We start from the raw sequence: 21,847 nt of genomic DNA, 5'->3' as shown, positions 1-21,847 counted from the left end.
TGTTTTTTCCTTTAAAGGAGATTCCATTTTAGATGTTTGTTTGTGACCCTTTCATATATTCCTGCAACCTACTTTTGGATCATGGCCCATGGGCTGAGGAACTCTGATTTAGTGTTTTCTTCAGACTCAGTAGAATGCTTATCACCATAGACTAATAAGTTGTACCCATCTTTCTACAGGGAGCCAGTGTTGTAGAGCTAGGGAACTTGCACCGTGACTTTCTGTCTTGTGTCTGATAAAATTCATGTAACATCACTATTTCAACAGAAGTTGTTCACTCTTGTTCCCCCCCCACCCCCCTTTATTTTAACACTTACAAGCTGTATTCATTTTTGTGGGTTACTGTTGTTTTTCTGATGACTGTCATTGTCAACTGTTGTCATTCAGTGACACTCTTGTCATTTTGGTGATGTGAATGTTGGTGATGTGAATTCTTCATTTCATAACTGCATGATGTTGTGATCTGGAGAGAAGTATGTTTGCTCTCATTTGGTACAAAAAATAATTTTTACTTGAATGCTTTTTTTTTGTTTGTTTGTTTCTAGGTAAATTGACAGGATGTGGAACAGCAAATCAAAGGAGGTGCCTTTACAAAATCCAAGGCATTTTCAGAACAGGGACTCCACCAGAGGTATGGATTTACTTTGTGGCATTATTTTATTGAAAAAAAGATTTGAAATATCGTATTGTTAATTTTGTATATATAATTAGTAGATACATTTTTTCAACTAGAATCAAAGGAGAAAACCATATTGTGTCCAGTTTGCTTTTCTGTAGAAGAGCACATTTGCAGAGCATTTGTTGATAGTGCTTAAATATCAAATAGTTCTAATTGCATTTCATAGATTTGGGTTCTTGATTTCAGGCTTTATTTCCCCCAAAAGGACAAAAAATCTGTATTAAAAATGATACAAAATCTGCATTAAAATGTGGTCTAGGCAGTATAAGCAACTTGAGGACTACAGATAGTAGGAGCATGCCTTGCCTCTAAAAATCAGGTATATACTATAGTGTGGTAACTGCAATGCCTCATAGTTGACTATGACTGTTTTCTAAAAATGTATTGTCAGATTGTTGTCATATTTTATAGATATAATGAATAAAATGTAGTTGCAGGTTTTCAGGGCTTCTGAAAAGGTGTTGTTTAGGTACAATTTCTCAGTAAATGTATTCTTGTTGCTATTTCCCTTATTTCCTTCCCACTTTCCCCCCAAGTTGTTTACATCATAAATTAGATTGACTTCTTTCTGCTAGAGCATAGTGTGGCCCTTATCTTGACTGAGGATTTTGGATAGTATGGTAACAGGCAATTGCAGATTTTTTTTTTAGTGCTAATTAAAATATTTTGTAGAAAAAGGGATTCGTAAATACTGTTTCAGTAATATTGACAATATTACTAGATTTGTGAAAATAGCTGACTCATCTGTTTAGTTTATGGGGTTGAAGTAAGTAAAATTTATATACCTGTTGCCCCTCTGGAAACATTTTTTGCATATGTTTGGCCTGCAAAACTGAAATATGTAAATTGACACTTGAAATGAATTTTCATGTGCGGTGGTCTTGTAGTCCAGGTGGCATCTTCTTTGACATTATATTGATGGTTTCTTTATTTAAAAAAAGAGAGAGAGAACAGAAGAAAACTCCCCAGAAACTTGTCTGTGTGTGTAACCGGTTTTATATACATCTTTAAAATACATGGAAGAGCTAACTTCAAGTATAATAAGAAACTCTCAAAACTATACTAAGCAATCAAATTTAATAAAAGTCAGATGAAGAATATCAAAAGATTTCATTGCTTTTCGGATGAGGTTATCTTTAGGCAGTATTCATCTGAACAGGAGTTTCACAGGCTGTGGTGACCTTGTTTAAAAGAAACTGGCAATGAGCCATGCAAAACTGTTCTAAAATGCTTTGTTTCATTGTGTTGTTTGAACTAATAGGAAACTTGTTTTTATTCTTTTATTTTTGTTTTGTGAGATCAAACTGCAGTATGGGATACTTTTTCTCAAACTAAGGCTGCTGTAAGTATTTTTTTTCTTTTGCTTTAAACTCAATTAATGGCTACTGCAGTTTTAGTGGAAGTTGGGCCCTAGAAGTTACTAGTAATTTCTGAAAGTCATTTTCTGAATTCCTGCTCATGTAAGTTGCACAGAGCTCTGCTAGTCATTTTGAAGAAACTGTCTGTCCCCTTTTTATCTAAACGGATTCACATATCAGGGCTTTGAGCCAGCAGACCAACATATTATTTAATTGTTGCATGCAGGAGTGGATCCAGCAGAAGTGCAGTTGCACTCCCTTTGATTCTTGCTTTACCCAATGTTTACAACCAACTGTCTGGCATGGCAGTAGCACTTCTATTCAGGCAACAGTGAGGGAGTCACTTGACTTCATGATTTATTATAGTCTACCTGATTCCTTCTAAACTTTCTATTTCACGGGTGTTAATGATCCTCTCTCCTTTTTAAGTGTTCCACTAATCAACTTATCCTTTGTTCTGCCTGTTAGCTGCTCTTGGTAATGTAGCTTCTATTTCACAGCCCTGCAGACTGCTTTTAACTCTAGCTAGAAATATTAACTCAGATACAGAAATGTTAACTCAGATGAACATTAACTTAGGTCTTGAAATAACTTTCAGTGAAGCATTGGATGCACTGTCAAGATGCTCAAGAAGGCTTGATTTTGTTTTTTGAAGCTGAAAGAGATGCACATTTCATGACAACAGGACTAATGAAACAACATATTTTGTTTATTATAGTTTGTTGTGTTTTTTATAAATACTGTATGATATAGCAAATTAATGCACATTCCAATAAAGTTGTATTTGTTTTGGTTGACTAATATAGCCCTTAGCCCGTAGCTTATTAGTAGAGCTTCTAGTTTATTTTTATTGTATGTGATGATGCACTGCACTATTTGCATTTCCCCTCCAGCCTACCCTTTCAAAATCCTAGATTTGCCCAGGTTGCACATGTTCTGTGCCAAGCAATAAAATGCTGTCCTGCTGTGGGAACTTAAAATGCATACTCAAGCTGCTGCATTTCTGTAACTAGGTTTGATTATGCCCAAACTGCTTCACTTTCAATTTGAAGAGCTGGATTAGATTTGTGGGGACTAACTTTTTTGGCAGCTGTGCCACAAATTAGCTTCACATTTTTCCAAAGTGCCTCTCGGATCCCCTTCCCCTGCCTGCTCTGCTTCTCTGCTTTCTGCTTCGTTCCCTGTGCTGCCTGCCCAATTTGCTGGTTTGCTTTCTGCTTCATGCCCTATCTTATGTGTGTCATTTGTGGCATCAGTGCTTCAGGTTGGCCCACCTCTGAATTAGAAGATGTAGTTTTATATGGGAAATCTTGTTTCGCTCTCCATCTATAGAAGAATATAATCTAATGTAGTTTCAAGTCACAAGATCAATTAGTTTTGTACTGTTGGGGTTTTTAAGTTGTTTTTGCATCTAGCTTTCCCATTTTAGAAGTGAGAGATGGCTTTTTCTTTTTTCTTTTATTTTGTTTTTAAAAGAAAATACAAGAAAGAAAACTATAGTCTTATTGTTCAAACAACTGAAACTGAATATTGTTTTATACATTGAAATCCTAGCTGCGTCACATTGAGAACAAATTGGAAGTCGTTCCCACCAGTACTGCTGTGTTTGATTCTGTCATGGATGCCAAGAAGTCCTCTGCCAATGCTACCAGGAAAATAAGCAGAAAGGGTACGTATTACCATGTAGAGCATGGGAAGAATAATGATTCTGGGAAGGATCAGTTTCATTTTTGTAATCTCTTCTCTCCCACCTCCCCATTTCCTCTATTTGTGAATTAATTCAGGGAAACAAACACATTCTTCCAACCTAAATAGCATTAGCATAGCACTGTGTGTATGCAGATGCACACACTCCTCCCCCTCTCCCCCCATGTGCTGGTGGTGTCTGAAACTTGCTAGGAAGTTGCTGTGGGGGAGTTATTGTTCAGCATAACCTATTAGCTTCTTCTCATGGCATTTAAGTTGACAGCTACACATGTGTGTGGCTACATTGGAGTGACTATATATAATTCTTGACACTTTAACAACAATATAACTTTATTTTAGTAGGTTTACAAAACAAGAATACTGGCTCACTAGGGTAACTCCTCTTATAACATTTGAGTTTTAGGTGGATGTTAATCTTGGCATTGGAGACATTGAAAAGTGAAGAAGGACATATAATGTCTATTTCTTAGAACAGGGGTTGGTACCACCTGACACGCATCTGAGCACGGCACCAAAGGCCATTTTGCTTAGCACACCACAGACGACCTGGGCTCTGGGCAGCTGCCACTGGCCATGCAGCTAGAGCTGCTCCCAGCAGGCAGCAGGGAGGCTGCAAGTCCTGCTGCAAGCAGACCGGGCTGTGTGGCAGGCAGCAGTTGCCCAGATAGGGTGACCATTGATTCTGTTTTATACCAGACTGTCTTGTTTTTAAACTCTGTCCCCTGTCCAATTCTTGATGAGGACCTGACTTTTTCAGTTTGTTGGTGGAAATACTTGTCAATCCCTTGTGATTCTATTGGCTGTGCCTAGACTAGACCTAGGGCAGTGCACGGCCAGAAAGACCAGGGCTCCCAGTCAAGGAGGGAGGGAGGTAGCCCTTTTTGTGGTGGCCCTTCCTCTTGCTCCTGATTGGCTAAGGCAGTGGTCCCACCTGTCACTGCTGATTGCCTGAGGGGGCCTGCTTCTTACCAAGGGGATGTCTTGTATTCCGGGGTTGCATCAGTGGCCACCCTATCCCCAGAGCCCAGGCCAGTTGTGGCAGGCAGCCGGGAGGCTGCAAACAACTGCACTGGGCTCTGGAGCCCTGGTTGGGCTCCATGGTGGCAGTGGGTGTACACGTGCCTCAGGGCATGCCGCAGGGAAGGTGCTGGGGCAACGCAACCTCAGCCCCGCCTCTGCCATCTGCCCACATGTGTGTGCACTTGCTGCCAGCAACAAGGATGGGGCTGCCTTGTTGTCTGCCTCTGGCATCAAGTCAAGGCATAGGTCAAGGTTGGGGTGTTGTGGCACTCTGGCCAAAAACGTTGCTGACCCTTGGCTTAGAGCTTAAACTAACTATGAAAATGTAGTCATGCACAAAAAATAGTGTTCGCCTTGCTTGATTTATGTGGTTCAGATATACTGCTGACAGGTCAGAATAACAAGAAAACTGATTTTGAATTGCATCTTTGAGGCACAGCAACATAACTTGTTTAGGTTCAGTCATTCTCAGTTAAGGTTTTTAAAAATATCCTTTTACAGATTTGAGATAAAGAACAAGCGCAGTGATTTTCTTCGAGTGTTCACTACTTTCTCCTAGTAGCTTAAAACACTTGTTGGAGAAGCAAAGGTGATCATTTAACTTCTGTCGTGGTGGGTTAATTGAACTCAAAGAAAATTGCATTCTAAATCATTCATCCCTATAAACTTACCCTTCTTGCAGATGGTAGTATTTAGAGAATTCCTTTGTTTCTGCTTCAGCCTTCAGGTCCTCCAGTCAAAATAAGTCACGCAAGGAGAAGACCTCTCGTAGTCCTCTTCGTGCAACCACTCTCGAGAGCAATGTGAAAAAAAGTAGCCGTGTAGAATTTCGGGAACCTTTGGCTTCATACAGGTTAGTGCCAGAGAGAACTGACTTTTACAGAAGAAGATGCTGTTACAGAGCAAATGCTAATGTTTTTGGTAACTTCTCGGAATTGGGTTTAATTTCTTTTTCCTGCCAAGTTGTGGAGATTTACAAAAATCTCTTGGATTTTGCCTCAGTAAGTGTTAATACTAAATGGCTTGCAAAGGGACTTTATCTTGCTGACAGGCAGATGGATCCAGTGATTTGCTGGGTTTCTTATATCTTTAACTTGAATGGTGATGAATAACAAAAATTATGCTTCCTGATACTCTTTATCAGTTTTGTGTCTTTGTCTTTGTCCTGGCTGTTCTCTCCCAAGTCAGTGATCAGTGGAGATATAACATTCTAAAAAGGCATTTATACAATGTAAGTCCTTGGAAAGCAATAGCTGTTTCTTATGGTTTTTATCACAAGAGATGCTTTAAAAGGATAATTTTCCAGTTTTTATTTGCCTTCAAGTATGTAATATTGGTGATGTAGAAAGGATAGTATATTTCTTGATATGGTTATTTTCCCCTTTTGAACAGATGCAACTTTCATTGAGGTTCAGCTTTTTTATTAATGTAATGAGAAAAAACACAAGACTTTTTAAAAAAAAATCATGAATAATGAGAAGTTTATTTTACTGCCTTGACATTTTATTTACAGACTATTTACATCCTAACAGGATGCTTTTACTTGCTGACTGATCAGTGAACAAGATGGTAAACTGTTGCATAAACTTGCTCTTTTATAGGATTGCACTAGAGAGCCAGGAATTGCTGGCCACGTTGTAGGGGATGCTAAAGCTTCATTTAACTTGCTGTATGTACGTGTGTGTGTGGAAGGCATAAGTACAAGGTCAGCAGTGACATAGACGGATGAAGGGAAAGTGGAACAGAACATCTTTTAGGCTTTGCAGTATTGGAGGTTAAGAAGGAATAGGAAATCTTGGCTAAGAGGCCAGTTACCATATTTATTAGAAGATGCCTCAAAATCTAAACAAAGATAAGAAAGAGAAAAACCACGCTAAACTCATTGCTGCAGAGTTAGTTTGGTTACGGCTTGACATAATTTCTGAGGCTTGCAACATTACCATGACTTCTCCACAGTTTTTTGTTCCTTCAACTTGTGGCAACCTTAGATATGCTAACCATAATGAATGGTTTGTAAAAATTGATTATTATGCAGATTTTTAAAATACACTCAGTATTGGCTTAACTTTTGTTCTCACTGGAAAGCTTGCTAAGACAGCTTTTTGCAACTATTTGAGTTGGTCTAATAAAAGATATTGGATTTACCCAAAGAACCTTGTCTTCCCACTGAACTCACACTTATGTTGACTTCAAGAGAGAGAATTTAAAAATCCCACCTGCAGCACTATTTAGAAGCTAAGTATCAACAGAAAGAAAACTTTAAATCTTTGATCCTTCTACCAAATTAACCACCCTAATTAACTGAATTGCTTTTGATTCTAATTCCTGATCTGGAATAACTCTTTTCTTGCTATCAATCTCCTGTAAAAACAATTAATACCTCAAATAATTTTACTTGAGAAGGAGGAAAAAGAAAACTGGAGTGGATGAGCTCTTTCTAGTTGATGATCAAGATCTCATGAGGATGTACCTATATAAGAAATGCTGTCCATTAAAATTTCCAAAATTACCTAACTTCTTGTAATTTCCTTGCTTCTGGTTGCTTGATACTGCAAACTTTTAATACTCTATTAACAGTTGTTGGGTTTAGAAAAGAAGAGGGTGTAGAATCACTGCTGGGAAGAAAAAAGTCCAGAAATGTTTAGCTTGCTCAGCTTATGAGCTCTATTAACAAACTTCCAAGGGACCTTTACATTTTGTTCTCAACAGTTGCTAATGTGTAGAGTTCATATCACAGATGCAACTTTTTTTTTGTGCAACTTAAAAGCCTTGCTGTCTCTTCATTTTTTTCCCCCTGGGCTATCAACTAAGTGATTGTGCACACATGCACAACTTCTCTGTGTTAGAGATCTACATTGGGAATCATGCTTAATATTATAAGTTTTTCCTTATTAAATGGCTCCAAAAGTCCATCACGAAGGCGTTAATATTCGTTGATTTTTTTTTTTCTCTGCCTATTTTCAGGTTTAAAACATCGGTCATTTCTTTGCATAGCTTTGTTGGTGTGGAAAATACTTAGCAAACTTTAAATGGCAATTTTTACATTCAAGCTAAATATAAGTTGCTGAAGGGGTTTGGCTTGGTTCAAAAACCAAGTCATGTTCAAGGTACAGAACATGTATAGGTAACTTACAGAAAATGTTGAGCTTTTAGAATGGGAATATCACTGTAAACACTTGCCACCTTAGCTCTAGTAGGCAATAGTAAGCACCTGTTATGATATTTGCATTTTTAATTCTTTCCTTGCTGCATCAGTAGCTGTTTCTGTTTGGTATTGTAAACAGTAACCACTGAAAAGGACTGTTATCTGTGAAATGTGAAGGCTAGTTTATTTGGACAGATGCTAAAACCATTATGTTTGCTGCCATGGCTCACATAGTGTTCAGTAGGGCTGTGTGAGGCTTCCGTCCTTGATTCGATTCAGTGGAGGTTCAGCCTGATTCAGTGGCTGAATCTCCAAATCCAAATTGAATCAAAGGACCCTTTAATCTATCCAAATCGATTCGGAACCCTCCGAATCGATTTGGAGAGATTCGGACAGATTCGGAGATTCAAACATAGATACAGCTTTAAATGTTTTTTCTACATATCTCTAGGTAGCAGGGGCTTTGAATGTTGTGGTGCTGGGGCAGATGCAGCATCCCACAGGACTGCAAGGGGGCTCCCAAGCGTGCTGGGCAACAGACCTGGAAGTGGACCAGAAGCACTTCTGGTCCACTTCCTGGTCCACGAGGGAGTGCGCAGGGGGGCCCCCCTGTGCCCCCTTGGCTCGGCGACTGGTGCCTCCTGGGTCTGAGGGGGGGGACACCTGGGATTCCCCTGTAGCCGATCACTGAGCTGGGAAAACACAGAGCGGGTGGGGGGTGGGTGCAGCATGGTCCCCAGCAGACCCGGGAGTGGACCAGAAGTACTTTCGGTCCGCTTCCAGGTTCGCTGCCAAGCACGCTGGAGAGCCCCCTTGCAGTCCTGTGGGATGCTCCATGTGCCCGAGCACTGCAGAGATCACGAGCAGTGCTGCTACCTCAAGGTATGTAGAAAAAACTTTAAAGCTGTGCCTGTGTCCAAATTGCTGATTCACCACGTCAGTGTTCAATCATCAGATTCGGATTCAGCTGAATTGAATCAGGGACAGTGATCTAAATCAACGGATCGAATCGCTGTCCCTGATTCTATCTGAATCCGAATTGAACAGGTCCCGTTTCGCACAGCCCTAGTGTTCAGTGGCGACAGATTTTACATTTTAAATGCAAGGGTTTTTTGTAGCTTTCCGCACACTAAAAATACCTTTTCATTAAAATATACTGGGTGCGTCCACACAAGATGTTTATTGCGGAGTTGCCTAATTAGCTTCGTGGTAAAACTTTACTGTCTACACATGTGGTGCTATTAAAACAGAGTAAACTATTTTACACTGACATAGGATAGTACTTCCGGACATGCGTACCATCTTATGGCAGAGTTATTTACTCTGCCGCAATGCACGTGTAGATGCTGACGGAGCTGACTGGGACACAAAGGTGCTCCAGTGCAGGGGCTGCCTGCTGCCTCACCCTGTACTGGAGCACCTTTGTGACCCAGCCAGCCCCTCTGCAGCACATTGAGTCAGGTCAGAGCAGCCTGAGGCTGGCAGGGTGACCCCCAGGGCCCCTGCCAACTAGGGCTGCACTGCCCTGGCTCCACATGTTGCTGTCCCAGTTGCATGTACAAACAGCATGCCTGGGAGCAATGAACCCTGGCATGCTAATTGTGCATATAAATATGCCCACTGTGTATTTAATGTTAAGTGGTAATGACTGCAAAGTTGCTTGAAACCCAGTTTGAGTAGTTTTTACTGTTCTTTTACTGTTGTTATACTTTTTTTTTCTTCAACATTAGGGAAACATATGGTTCCCCATCTTATCACAGTTCTAGCCAGCTGGAGGCCAAACATTTGCTATCTAGCTTGGAAGGTAGTGAAGCAGAGGGAAAGATTGAAGGAACAAACCGTGTGATATATAACAGAGATGAACGGGACCCACACAGCAGGGATTTTGAAAGCCCACATTCTTCTGCTGCAGATGAGACAGTTGTCAGGTATTTGAATGACCGTCCAGCAATTGATGCCTTGCAAAGCAATGAGATTCTTTTTAAAGCTGTAACACCTACAAGATCAGAGGAGGAAAATAATGGATCCAGAGGAGATGAGAGCGGCACTAAAACTCTGAGTACCACAGCCCAGGATCCTGAACTGAAAGGGGTACGGCTGTCAGAATCTTCCTCTTCCTCCACTAGTACTTCCAGTGCCCACAGGCTAGAAATCTTAAAGCGGAGACAGCATGATAATAAATTGGAGAAGTTGAAGGAGCGGATTAGAAAGCAGTGGGAGCATTCTGAAGAATTAAGCAGCAGAGGACAGCTTCAGGGTTATGCTGAGCAACCAGTGGTAGTAACAAACGTGGAGAGTGCAGTGACTCCAAAAGTCAGAAAAGTAGCAGTTGCACCTCCTGCTCCAGCATACAAAGGTATGTCAACCTTCAATCTTGCTTTGATTTATATGCAAAGAGAGAAAAGAGTTTGCTTTGTAGAGCAGCATGACTCATGATGTTCACTTATTTGGGAACTGCAGAAGTAGACAGGAATATTTTAAATATGATTACAAACCAGGAATTGTCATCTAATAGTAAAATCCTACAGAAAATCTACTGTATTTACCCGAACTCAAGACAACTTTCAATTTAAGATAACTCTTAGATAAGATTCTCTAATTTTTCTATAATGTTACAAGTTTCCATGTGTAGAATGTAATTAGTGGAAGGTTGTTTTAAATTCTTCCACCCCACTGCTGTGGCAGAGAAAGCAGCAGCAGAGGGTGAGAGGCCAGACCATGCCCCTTGCTTCCATGCCCCTTGCTCCAATGCACTCCATCTCTCCCGCACCCTCCCTCCTTCCCCTCCCTGTCCTCCGCTCAGTGTTCACCCTCTGTCCCCTTACCTTTTACTGCAGCTCTGCTCTGGCTCTGGGGCAGTCAGCAGCAGCAGTGGCCCAGCCTGGCCCCAGCCCACCAGGTCAGGGAGAGGCAGCAGCATCTCCTGACTAGGCTGGATGGCAGCTGGAGAGACTGGAGCCTGAGCAGAAGATAAGGGAGGGAGAGTACAGGTAGAGGGGAGCAAGGGGTGGGGGAGGCAGGGGATGGACAAAGGCATGGAGGGCAAGGATAGTGGGGATGGCTGCAGGTCCCCTCCTGTCTTTCCCGTGTCCACATGGTCCCTTCCCTGCCAAATAAGCCATTCTGGCCTGGGGCAGATGTCATTTCAGCTCTGGCTTCAGCCTTAAACCCAGGTGCAACACCTGAGCTGGGCTACCATTTGCCTCAAGCCAGTACTCAAATCCAAGATGAAGCCCCTTCCATGCTGATCAGGGGGGGACACATCTTGGATTTGAATAAATAATAGTACATTCTTTTGCAATTCCTCCTGCCCCTTCTAGATTACCAAAGAATAAATAAATATATTAGAAAACACTCCAGAGTAGCCATCCTTCAAATCACATTTTTGGCATGTAGTGTAGCTCTTTTTTGAAACATTAATGTCTTCATACACTTTTTTTGAAGTCTTAAAATTATTACTACTATTTACTGTGAATTTGAAGTGTGAGAGAGCAATGATTTTCCCATAAAAAAGAGGCGGGGAAAATTGTCTCTTATCTGCACTGTTTATAATATTCCCCTTTATATAGTGCAGTGGTTCTCAATGTTTTTAGACTGAAGGTACCCCTCAGAAAATGCCAGCTCTTAACTTTCAATTGTTTTTTGACTACAGGAAAAAATAGAGCAGCTCTGTTGCAGAGAACTCAGAAAGACCATAGTACATCAGAATGTTTTTGACCCTCTGGATTCCTTTTTGAAATTTCTTGTTTTTTCTTGGGACTTGGGTGTAGGTGTTTGCACACCCAACAGTTCTAATATTGCATGGCAGCCCTAAAAGGATCTCATAGCACCTGGGCTGAGAAGCACTAGATTAGTGAGTGGGAGTTGTTAGCAGTATATTATTTTTCCTAATATAATTTACCTTTAATTACATTACAGATGTAATGGAGATCTTTGTCCATAGGGGTTTATGGAAGCTATTTTTTAAAGTTTTTGAAGAATTCTGTGAAAGCTAGACAATTTTTTTTGTTCTTTATACTTTAGGTTTTAATCCTGCCGAGACAAAGATTCGTACTCCTGATGGAAAGGTCTGGCATGAAGATGAATTTCACAGTATTAGCAGGGAATTATATCGAGATATAGCACTACAGTTAGCAGGTAAGAAGCAGCCCTAGTTTTATTAATCTACATTGATTATGTTGTGAAGCAATTCAGGTGGCTATGTACAGCTTATTTGACACAAATCCATAAAGCTATGAAAAGTGAACTATATAATGGTACATATCTTGTACTTCTACCGGTAGTAGAACTGACTGAATTTAAAAAATTCTCCCACCCTTTTTTTTTTTTTTTGATAGAGCAGAAAACTTTGAAACTATGTGTATGATTATTTCACTTAGAAGCTTCCCATTAAAGATATCACTAACACTTTTCTGTGAAAAATCATTTTATGGGTTCCTGTTTGTGGTTGAAAATCTTCAGTTGGCTCTAAATATCTTACCAGTACCAAAGCAATCAGATACTACAGACCACGTATCCTTAACTCTGCTCTGTTTCAAGTATCTCTTTACCAGACTACTTTCTCACCAGATTAGTTGTGAACGTGCTTTGTACAGTATTGTGATGCACTGAGAGGGCGTAGTTAAATAGAGGAGCGGTGAAAAGCTGGCAATCCTAAGATGTTTTTTATTTTAGGTGTGGAATGTGGTCTGTCATGTATGGTAGCTGTGGTTATGCCTGTGGGAGGAGAAGATAGAGGCTGTAAACTGTTAAGCGACTTATTTTCTTCCAAACTGTTGATGTTTTATGGTCATGTCATATGCTAATTGGAAGATCACTGGATAGTAGAGTTTCTTCATGGTCAATAAAGAGACTTTTCTGTCTTGAAATCTCTCTCAGAATTATAGAAAATGAGGGTTGGAAGGGACCTCAGGAGGTCACCTAGTCCAATCCCCTGCTCAAAGCAGGACCATCCCCAACTAGATCATTCCAGCCAGACCTTAAAAACCTCTGAGGATGGAGATTCCACCACCTCTCTGTTCCAGTGCTTTACCACCCACCTAGTGAGAGAGTTTTTTTTCCTAATATCCAACCTAAGCCTCCCTTGCTGCAACTTGAGACCATTGCTCCTTGTTCTGTCATTTGCCACCACTGAGTGCAGTCTAGTTCCATCCTCTTTGGACCCACCCTTCAGGTAGTTGAAGGCTGCTATCAAATCTCCTCTGTCTTCTCTTCTCCAAACTAAATGAGCTCAGTTCCCTCAGCCTGTCCTCATAAGTCGTGTGCCCCAGCCCCCGAGCCATTTTCATTGCTCTCCTCTTTAGTCTCTCCAACTTGTCCACATTCTTTATATAGTGGGGGGGCCTAAAACTGCACACACTACTTCAGCTGTGGCCTCACTAGTGCAGAGTACAGCAGTATAATTACTTCCCTCGATCTACTGGCAACGCTCCTACTAATACAGCCCAATATGCTGTTGGCCTTGTTAGCAACAAGGGCACACTGTTGGCTCATATTCAGCATATTGTCCACTGTAACCTCCAGGTTCTTTTCTGCAGAGCTGCTGCTTCGCCAGTGACCCCCCAGCCTGTACTGGTATATGGGAATGTTCCGTCCTAAGTGCAAGACTTTGCGCTTGTCCTTGGACATATGCTTATGGCATTCTGATAATTTAAAGATGGCTATAAACCTGGGATATCCAGCCCTGCTGCTGATTTTTTTTTTCTTTTTTTTTTTAGAATAAAGAGAATCCCTAAGATGGACTTAGAATCCTACCTTCTTAAGTATGTTGGTATAGGAAACATGACTTGGAAAAATAGGGGAGCATAGGGTCATAGTTCTGTCTTTGATCCTTGACTAAATTACCCCTTGATATTGTAAGGAGCTAGGTTTAATTTAGGACATACTTGATGTGGTAACTATTTCACCAGGGACTGGATCTGTTCTTGTCCAGCTCCATACTTAGGGAACCAAAAATTTGGCTTAAAGTTACTTTTGCTTCCTTAAAAGAAATACAATTTTTTTTTATAAAATAGTTTCATACAAATGAAATTTAAATGTGAAAATAGATATGTAGAGCATAGTCTCCCTCCCTCTCTCTTCTTTCCCCCCCACCCAAATCTTCTGTCCGTAAGAGAACTGAGCAGTAGGCAGGTTTGGCCATATGTCTCTCTTAATACCATGTGTAGGGCAGCTGTCTGCAATGTGTCTCTTGCAAAAGTTGAAAAAAATCATATCAAGTTGCTGATTCCAAGTAAGCAATCTATAGCAGCATACTGTAAATATATATTTAGGTTGTTACATTATCTGTCCATATGTTAATGTTTAATTTTCCTGCCATCTAGAAATACACAGCAAGGCTCCATGCACTATACAGTTAGCTGGACTGAAATGTTATTGCAAGGCTCTCTGGTACAAAATTTTCAGCTGAAAACTTCAGCTGCATCTTCAGAAACATTTTTTAAAAATATTTTTTCTATAATTATAGAAATTAATACAAATCATGCATAATCTCTTAATATTTTTACATTTTGTTTCTTTAATGTTTTGCTAGCTCTAGACTTTCAGCTCAATTTTCAGTATAGGCAGGCTTTATTTTGCCAGCTTACATATTATAAAACATCTGTTGGATGGGTGGGAGTGGGGTTGGGATTTTCTGTCATTAGGTAGGGGCTTTTCCTCCCCTTTGTTGTCAGGGGGAAACATCACTGGAAGAATATTTGTGGGGTATAGGAGAGAAAAAACTGAACCCTTAATACCTCATCCCAACAACCTTCAGAGCAACCCACTATTCTCACTCAAATGTTTTATTCAGTAGTGGTGAATAATCGCATGAATGGTATGTTTTTTGTTAAAATGATTAGCTGTGAAATAATTAACAAATGTTTCATCTAAATACTTTTACTTAGAATTTAGAATCACTTCATTGCGGTAAAAATGAAATTGTTCACACCTGCCTTAGAAGTAGTTTGCACACTCTTTGCAATAATCTCTGGAAGACTGACACTCATATTATAGTGACAGTGGCCATACATGGCTTGTATATAAAAGGTGTATCTGCAAAACATGTTAATAAATGTTTGAATGTAGTGCTTTAAAACTCTAGGGTAACTAGGGCACATAGTGTATTCAAAATCAATATTCCATTGAGTTAGGGCCCAGTTCTTAGACTGCACCTCCATCAACTCTGAATCCTACTCTGTGGGATGTTGTGTCTGAATCTCATTCTAGCATTTACTTCAGTTAACTAAAAGTGTTAAGAATAACTTCCTTCATCTTCTCTAGAGTTTTAAAACAACGGTTTAACACTTTCAGCTAAAACATAGGTTAAGAATACCCTTTTTAGCCTAGTTAAGACAAGCTCATAGATAATATTGCATTAGTAGGATCATAGGAAAGTAGGGCTGGAAGGGACCTCAAAAGGTCATCTTGTCCAGCGCTCTGCTCAAGGCAGGATCATCCCCGACTAAATCATCCCAGCCAAGTGTCTGTCCAACCTGCTCTTAAATATTTCCAAAGATGGAGATTCCACAATTTCTCTTGGTAGCCTGTTCCAATGCTTGACCATCCTCATGGTCAGAAAGTTCCTCCTGATCTCCAACCTAAATTTCCTCTGCTACAGCTTAAAGCTGCTGCTCCTACTTCTGTCCCCTATGGTCACAGAGGAAAGCCTACCCCTATCTTCATTCTCTCTATGATCCCTCTTCAGGTATTTGAAAATGGTTATCAAATCCCTCCTCAGTCTTTTCTTCTTCATACCAAATAATCATAGTTCTCTCAGACTTTCTTCCTAAGTCTTGCTTCCCAGGCCCCTCTTCACTGGACTCTAGAATCTGTCCACATTCTTGATGTGTGGGTCCCAAAGCTAGACACAGCCCTCCAGGTGAGGCTTCACCAGTGCTGACTACAGCAGAAATGTTTAGGTTGAGAGGAAGAGAAACAGGATCTGAGGGGACAAATAACTTGCTGATGGAATGCCTGGGTCCTTCTAAATAGTGTGGGGCAGGTTGCAGGGTTATGCTGGAAATGTTGATTAATCTGGGTTCTGGTCAGAGGCGGGTGGGAATCAGGGAAACTGAACTCTGGCCTTTGCAGGTTTAATTTAACACTTCATGTTTGACTCGGTGTAAGTGGGAATGTTAGGGGAGTTCACAAGTGTTGTCTTAAATCAAACCACACTCTCAGCAGCAAGCTTTGACAGTCAAATCAAATGGGTCTCTCCACCTTTGAAAGGGGAGGAGATCACAATGCAGGGCATAGAAGATTAGAGTGAGAAGCTGCAGCGGCAAGGCAGGAGGGCACACCCCAGGTCACATTATAAGAGTTTTAACAGCAGCAACTTTTGACAGTTTTCCAGCAAGCCCCTAATCCACCTAAGAGACATGATATGCATTTTAAAAATCCTGTTGTACCCAGGCTTGGGCCTCAAGGACCACAGAAAAGTGTTTACATTTAAGAAAAGTTATTTATGGTGTACTCCCTCACCCACACTATATATTCAAACAAAAAAGGACCTAAAAACTATTAGACAGTGTCTAGATCAGTGGTTCTCAACCAAGTTGTTTTGGCACCCTGAGGTGCCTTGAGGTTATTTCAAGGGTGCTGCAGGGTCCATGCAATGTTACCACTGTTAGATGTGCAAACATGACTCCCAAGATAAACCTAGAGTTTTCAAAGAGGAATCCATAGGGTTGTGGTCTTTCCTAGTTCTTTGCAATGGAAGAATTGCTCTATTATTTTTCTGTAGTCAAAAAACAGGTGTAAAACTAAGAGCTGGCTTTTTCCAACGTGTGCCTTGAGTCTAAAAACATCTAGACAGGGTCTAGAACAGGGAAGCATTACATGCATTAGAGTTTTAGCTGTTTGCACTATGACTACCAGCTGTAATGGCAATTCCCTTTAGAAATGCGGGACTTGATTTGCATTTTTAATGAGTATCAATAACTATGTTTGGTATGTTTGGTTCTTTTTTTTATTAAGCATATGAGCTAATTCTCAATTCTGTTGTAAATGATGACATACGCAGAATAATCAACTGATGCAGGCTGTGGTAAATTCAGTAGTCATACACTTGCAGAAAAGAGAATGACCTGATATTCAGTTTGTCACATTTTGGTTTAGAGCCAAGGAACAAATGTGCTATCATGCACAATGTAAAGTAGGGGAATGATGTATTTCAGTAATGGAGGAGCTGATAGTTCAGACAAAGCATTACTATCAGCTTTATAAAATGTAATATCATTTAGTGAAATCCAAAAACAATGTTAGTTCACATATGCCAAATTATTAAAATCACTTTTAAAACCTGAAATGAGTTTCTGAAGATGGCTGTAGTTTGCAGGGTATGCTTATGCCATTACCATTTTCCAGCATTTATATAAGGAATATTTGATTTGAAAATGTTCATTTGTAGAGTATTTTACTCAAAGCTTCAAGGATAATTTGGCTTAAACAGCACATCAACGGGGTCTAAGCTGTTGTCTTCAGAGTCCCAGTAGAATACAAGTTAGCTGTTTTTGTATAAAGGAATTAGAACTGCCCGATATGGACGTAATCAGTATTGGTATATGACATAGTGAGATCTTTGCCATCATCCTCTGGCATCCTCTTTATCATGGTAAATACTGAAGCAAGTTTGCTTCTGTGTTCTGCCTTTCCTATGAAGTGTTAGTTAACTCTTCATATGCTGCTTTTCAGAGGATTCAACAATGAAAGAGATGGCTACTGAAAAGGGTAAGGAGAAAAAAAGCACCAGGCCAATGCGCAAGGTCCAAAAACTGACACGGTCATCAAGCCCAGATTCCAAACCAGGTAACTGATACTACATGTGACATAGGCTTCTCTCTGTAGATGTGTGTGTGTTCATAGCCTCGTTCTGTCCAGAGATGGGATAAAGATGGAAGTGTCACTGTCAGCCTGAAATCTGGTCAGTTGCACAAAATGTCCTAAAAGCAGTTTTATATACTATATCTAGCCCCATATTGTCCTGCCATTCACTTTTTCTGTTTACTTCATTAGGAAATTAATAATTAGTGTTGACCCACTATAACAACAGGTAAAAAAAAAATATACAGTCTGAATCTTGCTATTAATCCTTCATTATTGTATGTTTCTCTTCATAATATGTATTGATATGTGGTTAGTGAACTTTTTCCCTCCCTTTTAACTAGTCTTGAAGATACAGGTACAAATACATTATTCTAAGACACTTTGCGAATAAAGTTAATGTGGCGTAATATAGCATTTGTGCACTCAATATGCTTTATTCAGGGAAGCTGGGTGTCCGTACTCTGTTATGATAGTGATTGCTAGTATTCGAACATTTTGAAAGCATTTAACTGATAGTATCTTGAAATAGTTGCTAGGAAGCTAGTCTGTTCTGTTCTGCTGAATTCATGTGCAGGACTTGGGAAGGGGGTAAACTTGCTTACAGAGAAAGGATTATCAAAACTCCTTTAATGCATGCTTTGCATTTTGGATCCTTTAAAACTAGTTTCAAACTTCTCTTAGAAGAGTTTTAACAATGGAGCAGTGTGCCTTTGGGAAGGAAAATCATTAAGAATTTTCATTAAATATTTCTGTCATCATTAGGTCTAAAAGAAGGAATAGCACAGAGGCAATTGCAATCAGTAATCTCACTGATGTATTATCCAGCTGTAGATATTTCTGTGCTGAACTACAGAATGCTCCTTATTCTTTAGCTGAAATTGTAGGCACCAGGGCTGGCTCAATGGCAAATCTGTAGTAATGTTCCCTTCCCCCTACGGTCACTGCAGTAACAGATTGTTCAGCACAGCCAAATACTATAAATAACTGCAGCTCGTATTCTGCTTTGTTAGCTTCTTTTAGTTCAGACAGCTGACCTGAAATGGAAAGATAAACCCTTGCCCTGTCTTTCTGAAGGGGCATAGAAGTAATTGAGAGTGGCAAGTTGGGGAAGAGAACCTTCTTTGGTGTTGCATCTATTTTAAAACGTTAATAGGAACCTGTTTCAGGTTTAGGTGACAAGTCTATGAAGGACTGCTTTAGCTTACAGTTTAATTAAACTTCCTAATATTTTACTTCAGGTCAGCATCTAGAGTTTTCAGTCTCACAAAGTAGCTAGGGTGCAATTTCTATTTATTTATCCATTTAGCCTTTATATTCTGCTTATGCTGTAGTATGCTGGTGCTCAACCTTTTTTCACAAACAGGCCGAATCTTACAGTAAAAAATGGGCCAACGGCCACATAGAAAAGTATTGCTGGGCCTTCGAGTGCACAGTGACCTCTCTGAGCTCACCATTTGTCAGCACGGGTTCTGCCTGGAGTCACTGCTTTTGTGCAGCTTTGGAGCCCAGGGGATGAATGCCATGGCTATGTATCCCCTCTGTTACCTTGGGCTGAATTCAGCAGGCTTCAGAGTTTCAGGAAAGTGATGACTTCAGCCAGTGTCTGTGCTGGCACGTTGGGGAGCTCAGAGAGCTTGTTGTGCCTGTGGAGCTCTAGCAGAAGCCATGCTGACATGCTGGTGAGCTCATGCCAGTGTTGGCCTGTTCACACAGACTTTGTGGGTTGCAGTCATCCCATTGGCCATGGGTTCAACACCACTGCTGTGCTAAATGAGCATGTCTGGTTAGGAAATTCTGGCTAAAGTAGGGAGCCTGAAATTGACCTAATTTTAAATTTCCATTAGAATCTAAAGTGACAAAAAAACCAACCATCCAGTGTTGCAGTTCTTATTTTTTGTGTAGGTGGAAGCCATGTGATAAATGCATCATCTTGGCGGGATGGACAAAAGCTAGTCAAAAAGATACTGGGTCCAGCACCCAAACTAGAGCAACAGGACAGAAGAGCAACATCCAGTGACAGGACTGGAAGGGGAAGAGCTACTAAATCTTGTAAGTTGGGCCTTATTTAACACTAATTTGTCCTTTGGTTTTGATGCATTTACCAGCTTTGTGTTTGAGTTATGCATGTACTAAGCAGGTTTGTGCTGTATTATGGACATGCAGCTCAACCAGATTCTGTTATAAAACCTTATAGGAGTGCACCGATAAAGATTTTCTTGGCTGATGATTAACTAACCATATTGGCCATTGCCGATCTGGTAATGGAGATCTAGTAAGAGGGCAAGGCATTTTCAAGTATTGACATAAATAAACCTTTCTTTTGTTTGTTTTGCATTTATAGCACATGCGCACTCCTTCTGCCCCCCCTTCTTGTGCGGACAGCTGCACCGGGCGCATTTGGAGCCCCAAAGCACACCGCTGCCTCAGCATCAGTGGGCCCCACACAGCCAAGCTTCCGCAGTCACCAGGGGGAAGCCACTTTTGCAAGGGCACCTGATGCCTGGCGGAGTGGAAGGTCCCTCACTCAGTGCCTTACCCTGCCCACACACAGCTCAATGTCTCCACAGCAGCCCTGGTGCTCAGGCCCCTGCTGTGCACACGGTGTTGCCATGGCAGTGGCAGCAGGAGCCAGTAATGGTCCTTTTGTTGTTGCGCATTGTGCCCTGTGCCCCCTTCCCCTCCTGCTGTTCACCCACACCTATAGTCTGTTGCGAGCTCAGGCCAGCAGTGGGATGTGGGGACTGTACTGCATTTGCTAGGGTGCTCTGTGTACGTGGCTGTAATTCTTGGGTACAATGACCAAAAAAAGCCAATAATGCCATTTCTCCTTTTATTGGTGCCGATCCAATAGCCAACTGATATGTCAGTGCCCCCCTAAAACCTGATTTTTATCCCCTATAACTTCTATTTTCTGAATTTGGCTTGAAAATTGCTCTTCTTAGATTGTGTTCTTGTGAGTCCCACTGACCATGTACATGAGGTTCATGTGGAGCAAGTCAGAACATTTGAACAGCAGTTTCTGTGAGGGTTGTACTTGCATCTTCCACGTGTTTTTATCTCCTGCTCAAGAACCTGAGGGGCAATATGGCTACATCTGTTTCTCAATTCTGTTATCACCCAAAGTAGCAAGACTTTTGTTTAGCAGTGTTCTGTCTCCTTTAGCATTTTTCTCTTCTAACTCATTTGGGCCTAAAATTGCCTCCTACCTTTTTTTTTTCTGTTTTATTTTCCCCCATCTAGACTGTTTTTAAAAAGGAGGGAAAAAGAAAAAAACTCCAACTTTAGTTTGCCCCTTTGTACTTTGCACCTCTATTTGCGCCAAAATGGGGGTATGTCTACTTGTGCATTTAACCATGACTAAATTTAATGCACATTAAGCGATTTTTTTTTTTTTTAATTTTTTTTTTTTTTTTTTTTTTAAAGGGGTTTAAACATCCACACGTTAAGCGATTTTTGGCAGGTATCTGCACATGCAGGGACTTGGCACTGAAGTTAGTGCCAAGTCCCTGCAGCCCTGCTGTGTGCCCCTAGTGGCTGGGCAGACCCGGCACTAAAGTTAATGTCGGGTTGCATCTACACATGTGTTAATGTGCTTTAACTAATTGCACCTAAATTTCATACCTGCACTAGCAGGTATGAAATTTAGGTGTGATTAGCCTAATTTCGCCGTTTTTAATGCACATTAAGGGTGCCTGTGTGTAGACACGCACCCGTAATGTTCGTTAAATTAGGTTAATGCTCATTAACGCGTCTTGTGTAGATGTGCCCTTGGCGCCTTCAGGTTTCAAATCATGCCCAACTTGTAATAGTTTCCTTTCTTATTCAGGATGCCAGATAGGAGTTGAAAGCCTTCATTAAAGGGAAGGCCAGTTCTTAGCCAAAACAGTTCTAAGCCTACACTGTCTTCTTGAACATTACACAGGGCTTCATAGCTATGAGCCTGAAATATCCCTAAGGAGTTGCAAAACAGTACTGAGGACTTTTCCTTCAGAGGACTAGAACAAGGATACCAATACCATGTTGCCTTCCTTCAAAGTTGCTATGCTACTTTCTTTGGGCATCAAGCAGGAAATAGCAAGCCATTTTGGGTTTCAGGCAGAAAATGACTATCTCCAAAATGCACCTTTGAAT

The 21,847-nt window shown here is 40.7% G+C and overlaps 1 protein-coding gene across 5 annotated transcripts in view; it reads left to right on the top strand.

Moving 5' to 3' along the window:
• Window positions 1-467: 467 nt before the first annotated feature.
• Window positions 468-21,847, top strand: part of CEP350 (centrosomal protein 350) — a 95,909-nt gene continuing 74,529 nt past the window's right edge. For 2 of the 5 annotated variants that reach the window (XM_025192430.1, XM_025192431.1), the window contains exons 1-8: window positions 468-631; window positions 1,978-2,021; window positions 3,592-3,706; window positions 5,485-5,617; window positions 9,640-10,265; window positions 11,933-12,046; window positions 17,585-17,698; window positions 19,619-19,765. In XM_025192430.1, coding sequence (XP_025048215.1) covers window positions 559-631; window positions 1,978-2,021; window positions 3,592-3,706; window positions 5,485-5,617; window positions 9,640-10,265; window positions 11,933-12,046; window positions 17,585-17,698; window positions 19,619-19,765 — 1,366 coding nt within the window. In that variant the 5' untranslated portion in view covers window positions 468-558. The remainder of the gene's footprint in view (window positions 632-1,977; window positions 2,022-3,591; window positions 3,707-5,484; window positions 5,618-9,639; window positions 10,266-11,932; window positions 12,047-17,584; window positions 17,699-19,618; window positions 19,766-21,847) is intronic. The other 3 variants (XM_014525982.2, XM_025192429.1, XM_025192432.1) reach the window with 2 other exon arrangements.

Source organism: Alligator sinensis, unplaced genomic scaffold (assembly GCF_000455745.1).
Source record: "Alligator sinensis unplaced genomic scaffold, ASM45574v1 scaffold293_2, whole genome shotgun sequence".
In the NCBI taxonomy this organism is placed as follows: Eukaryota; Metazoa; Chordata; order Crocodylia; family Alligatoridae; genus Alligator; species Alligator sinensis.
The sequence above is the reverse complement of the archived record's forward strand: the minus strand, read 5'-3'. Positions and strand labels throughout refer to the sequence as shown.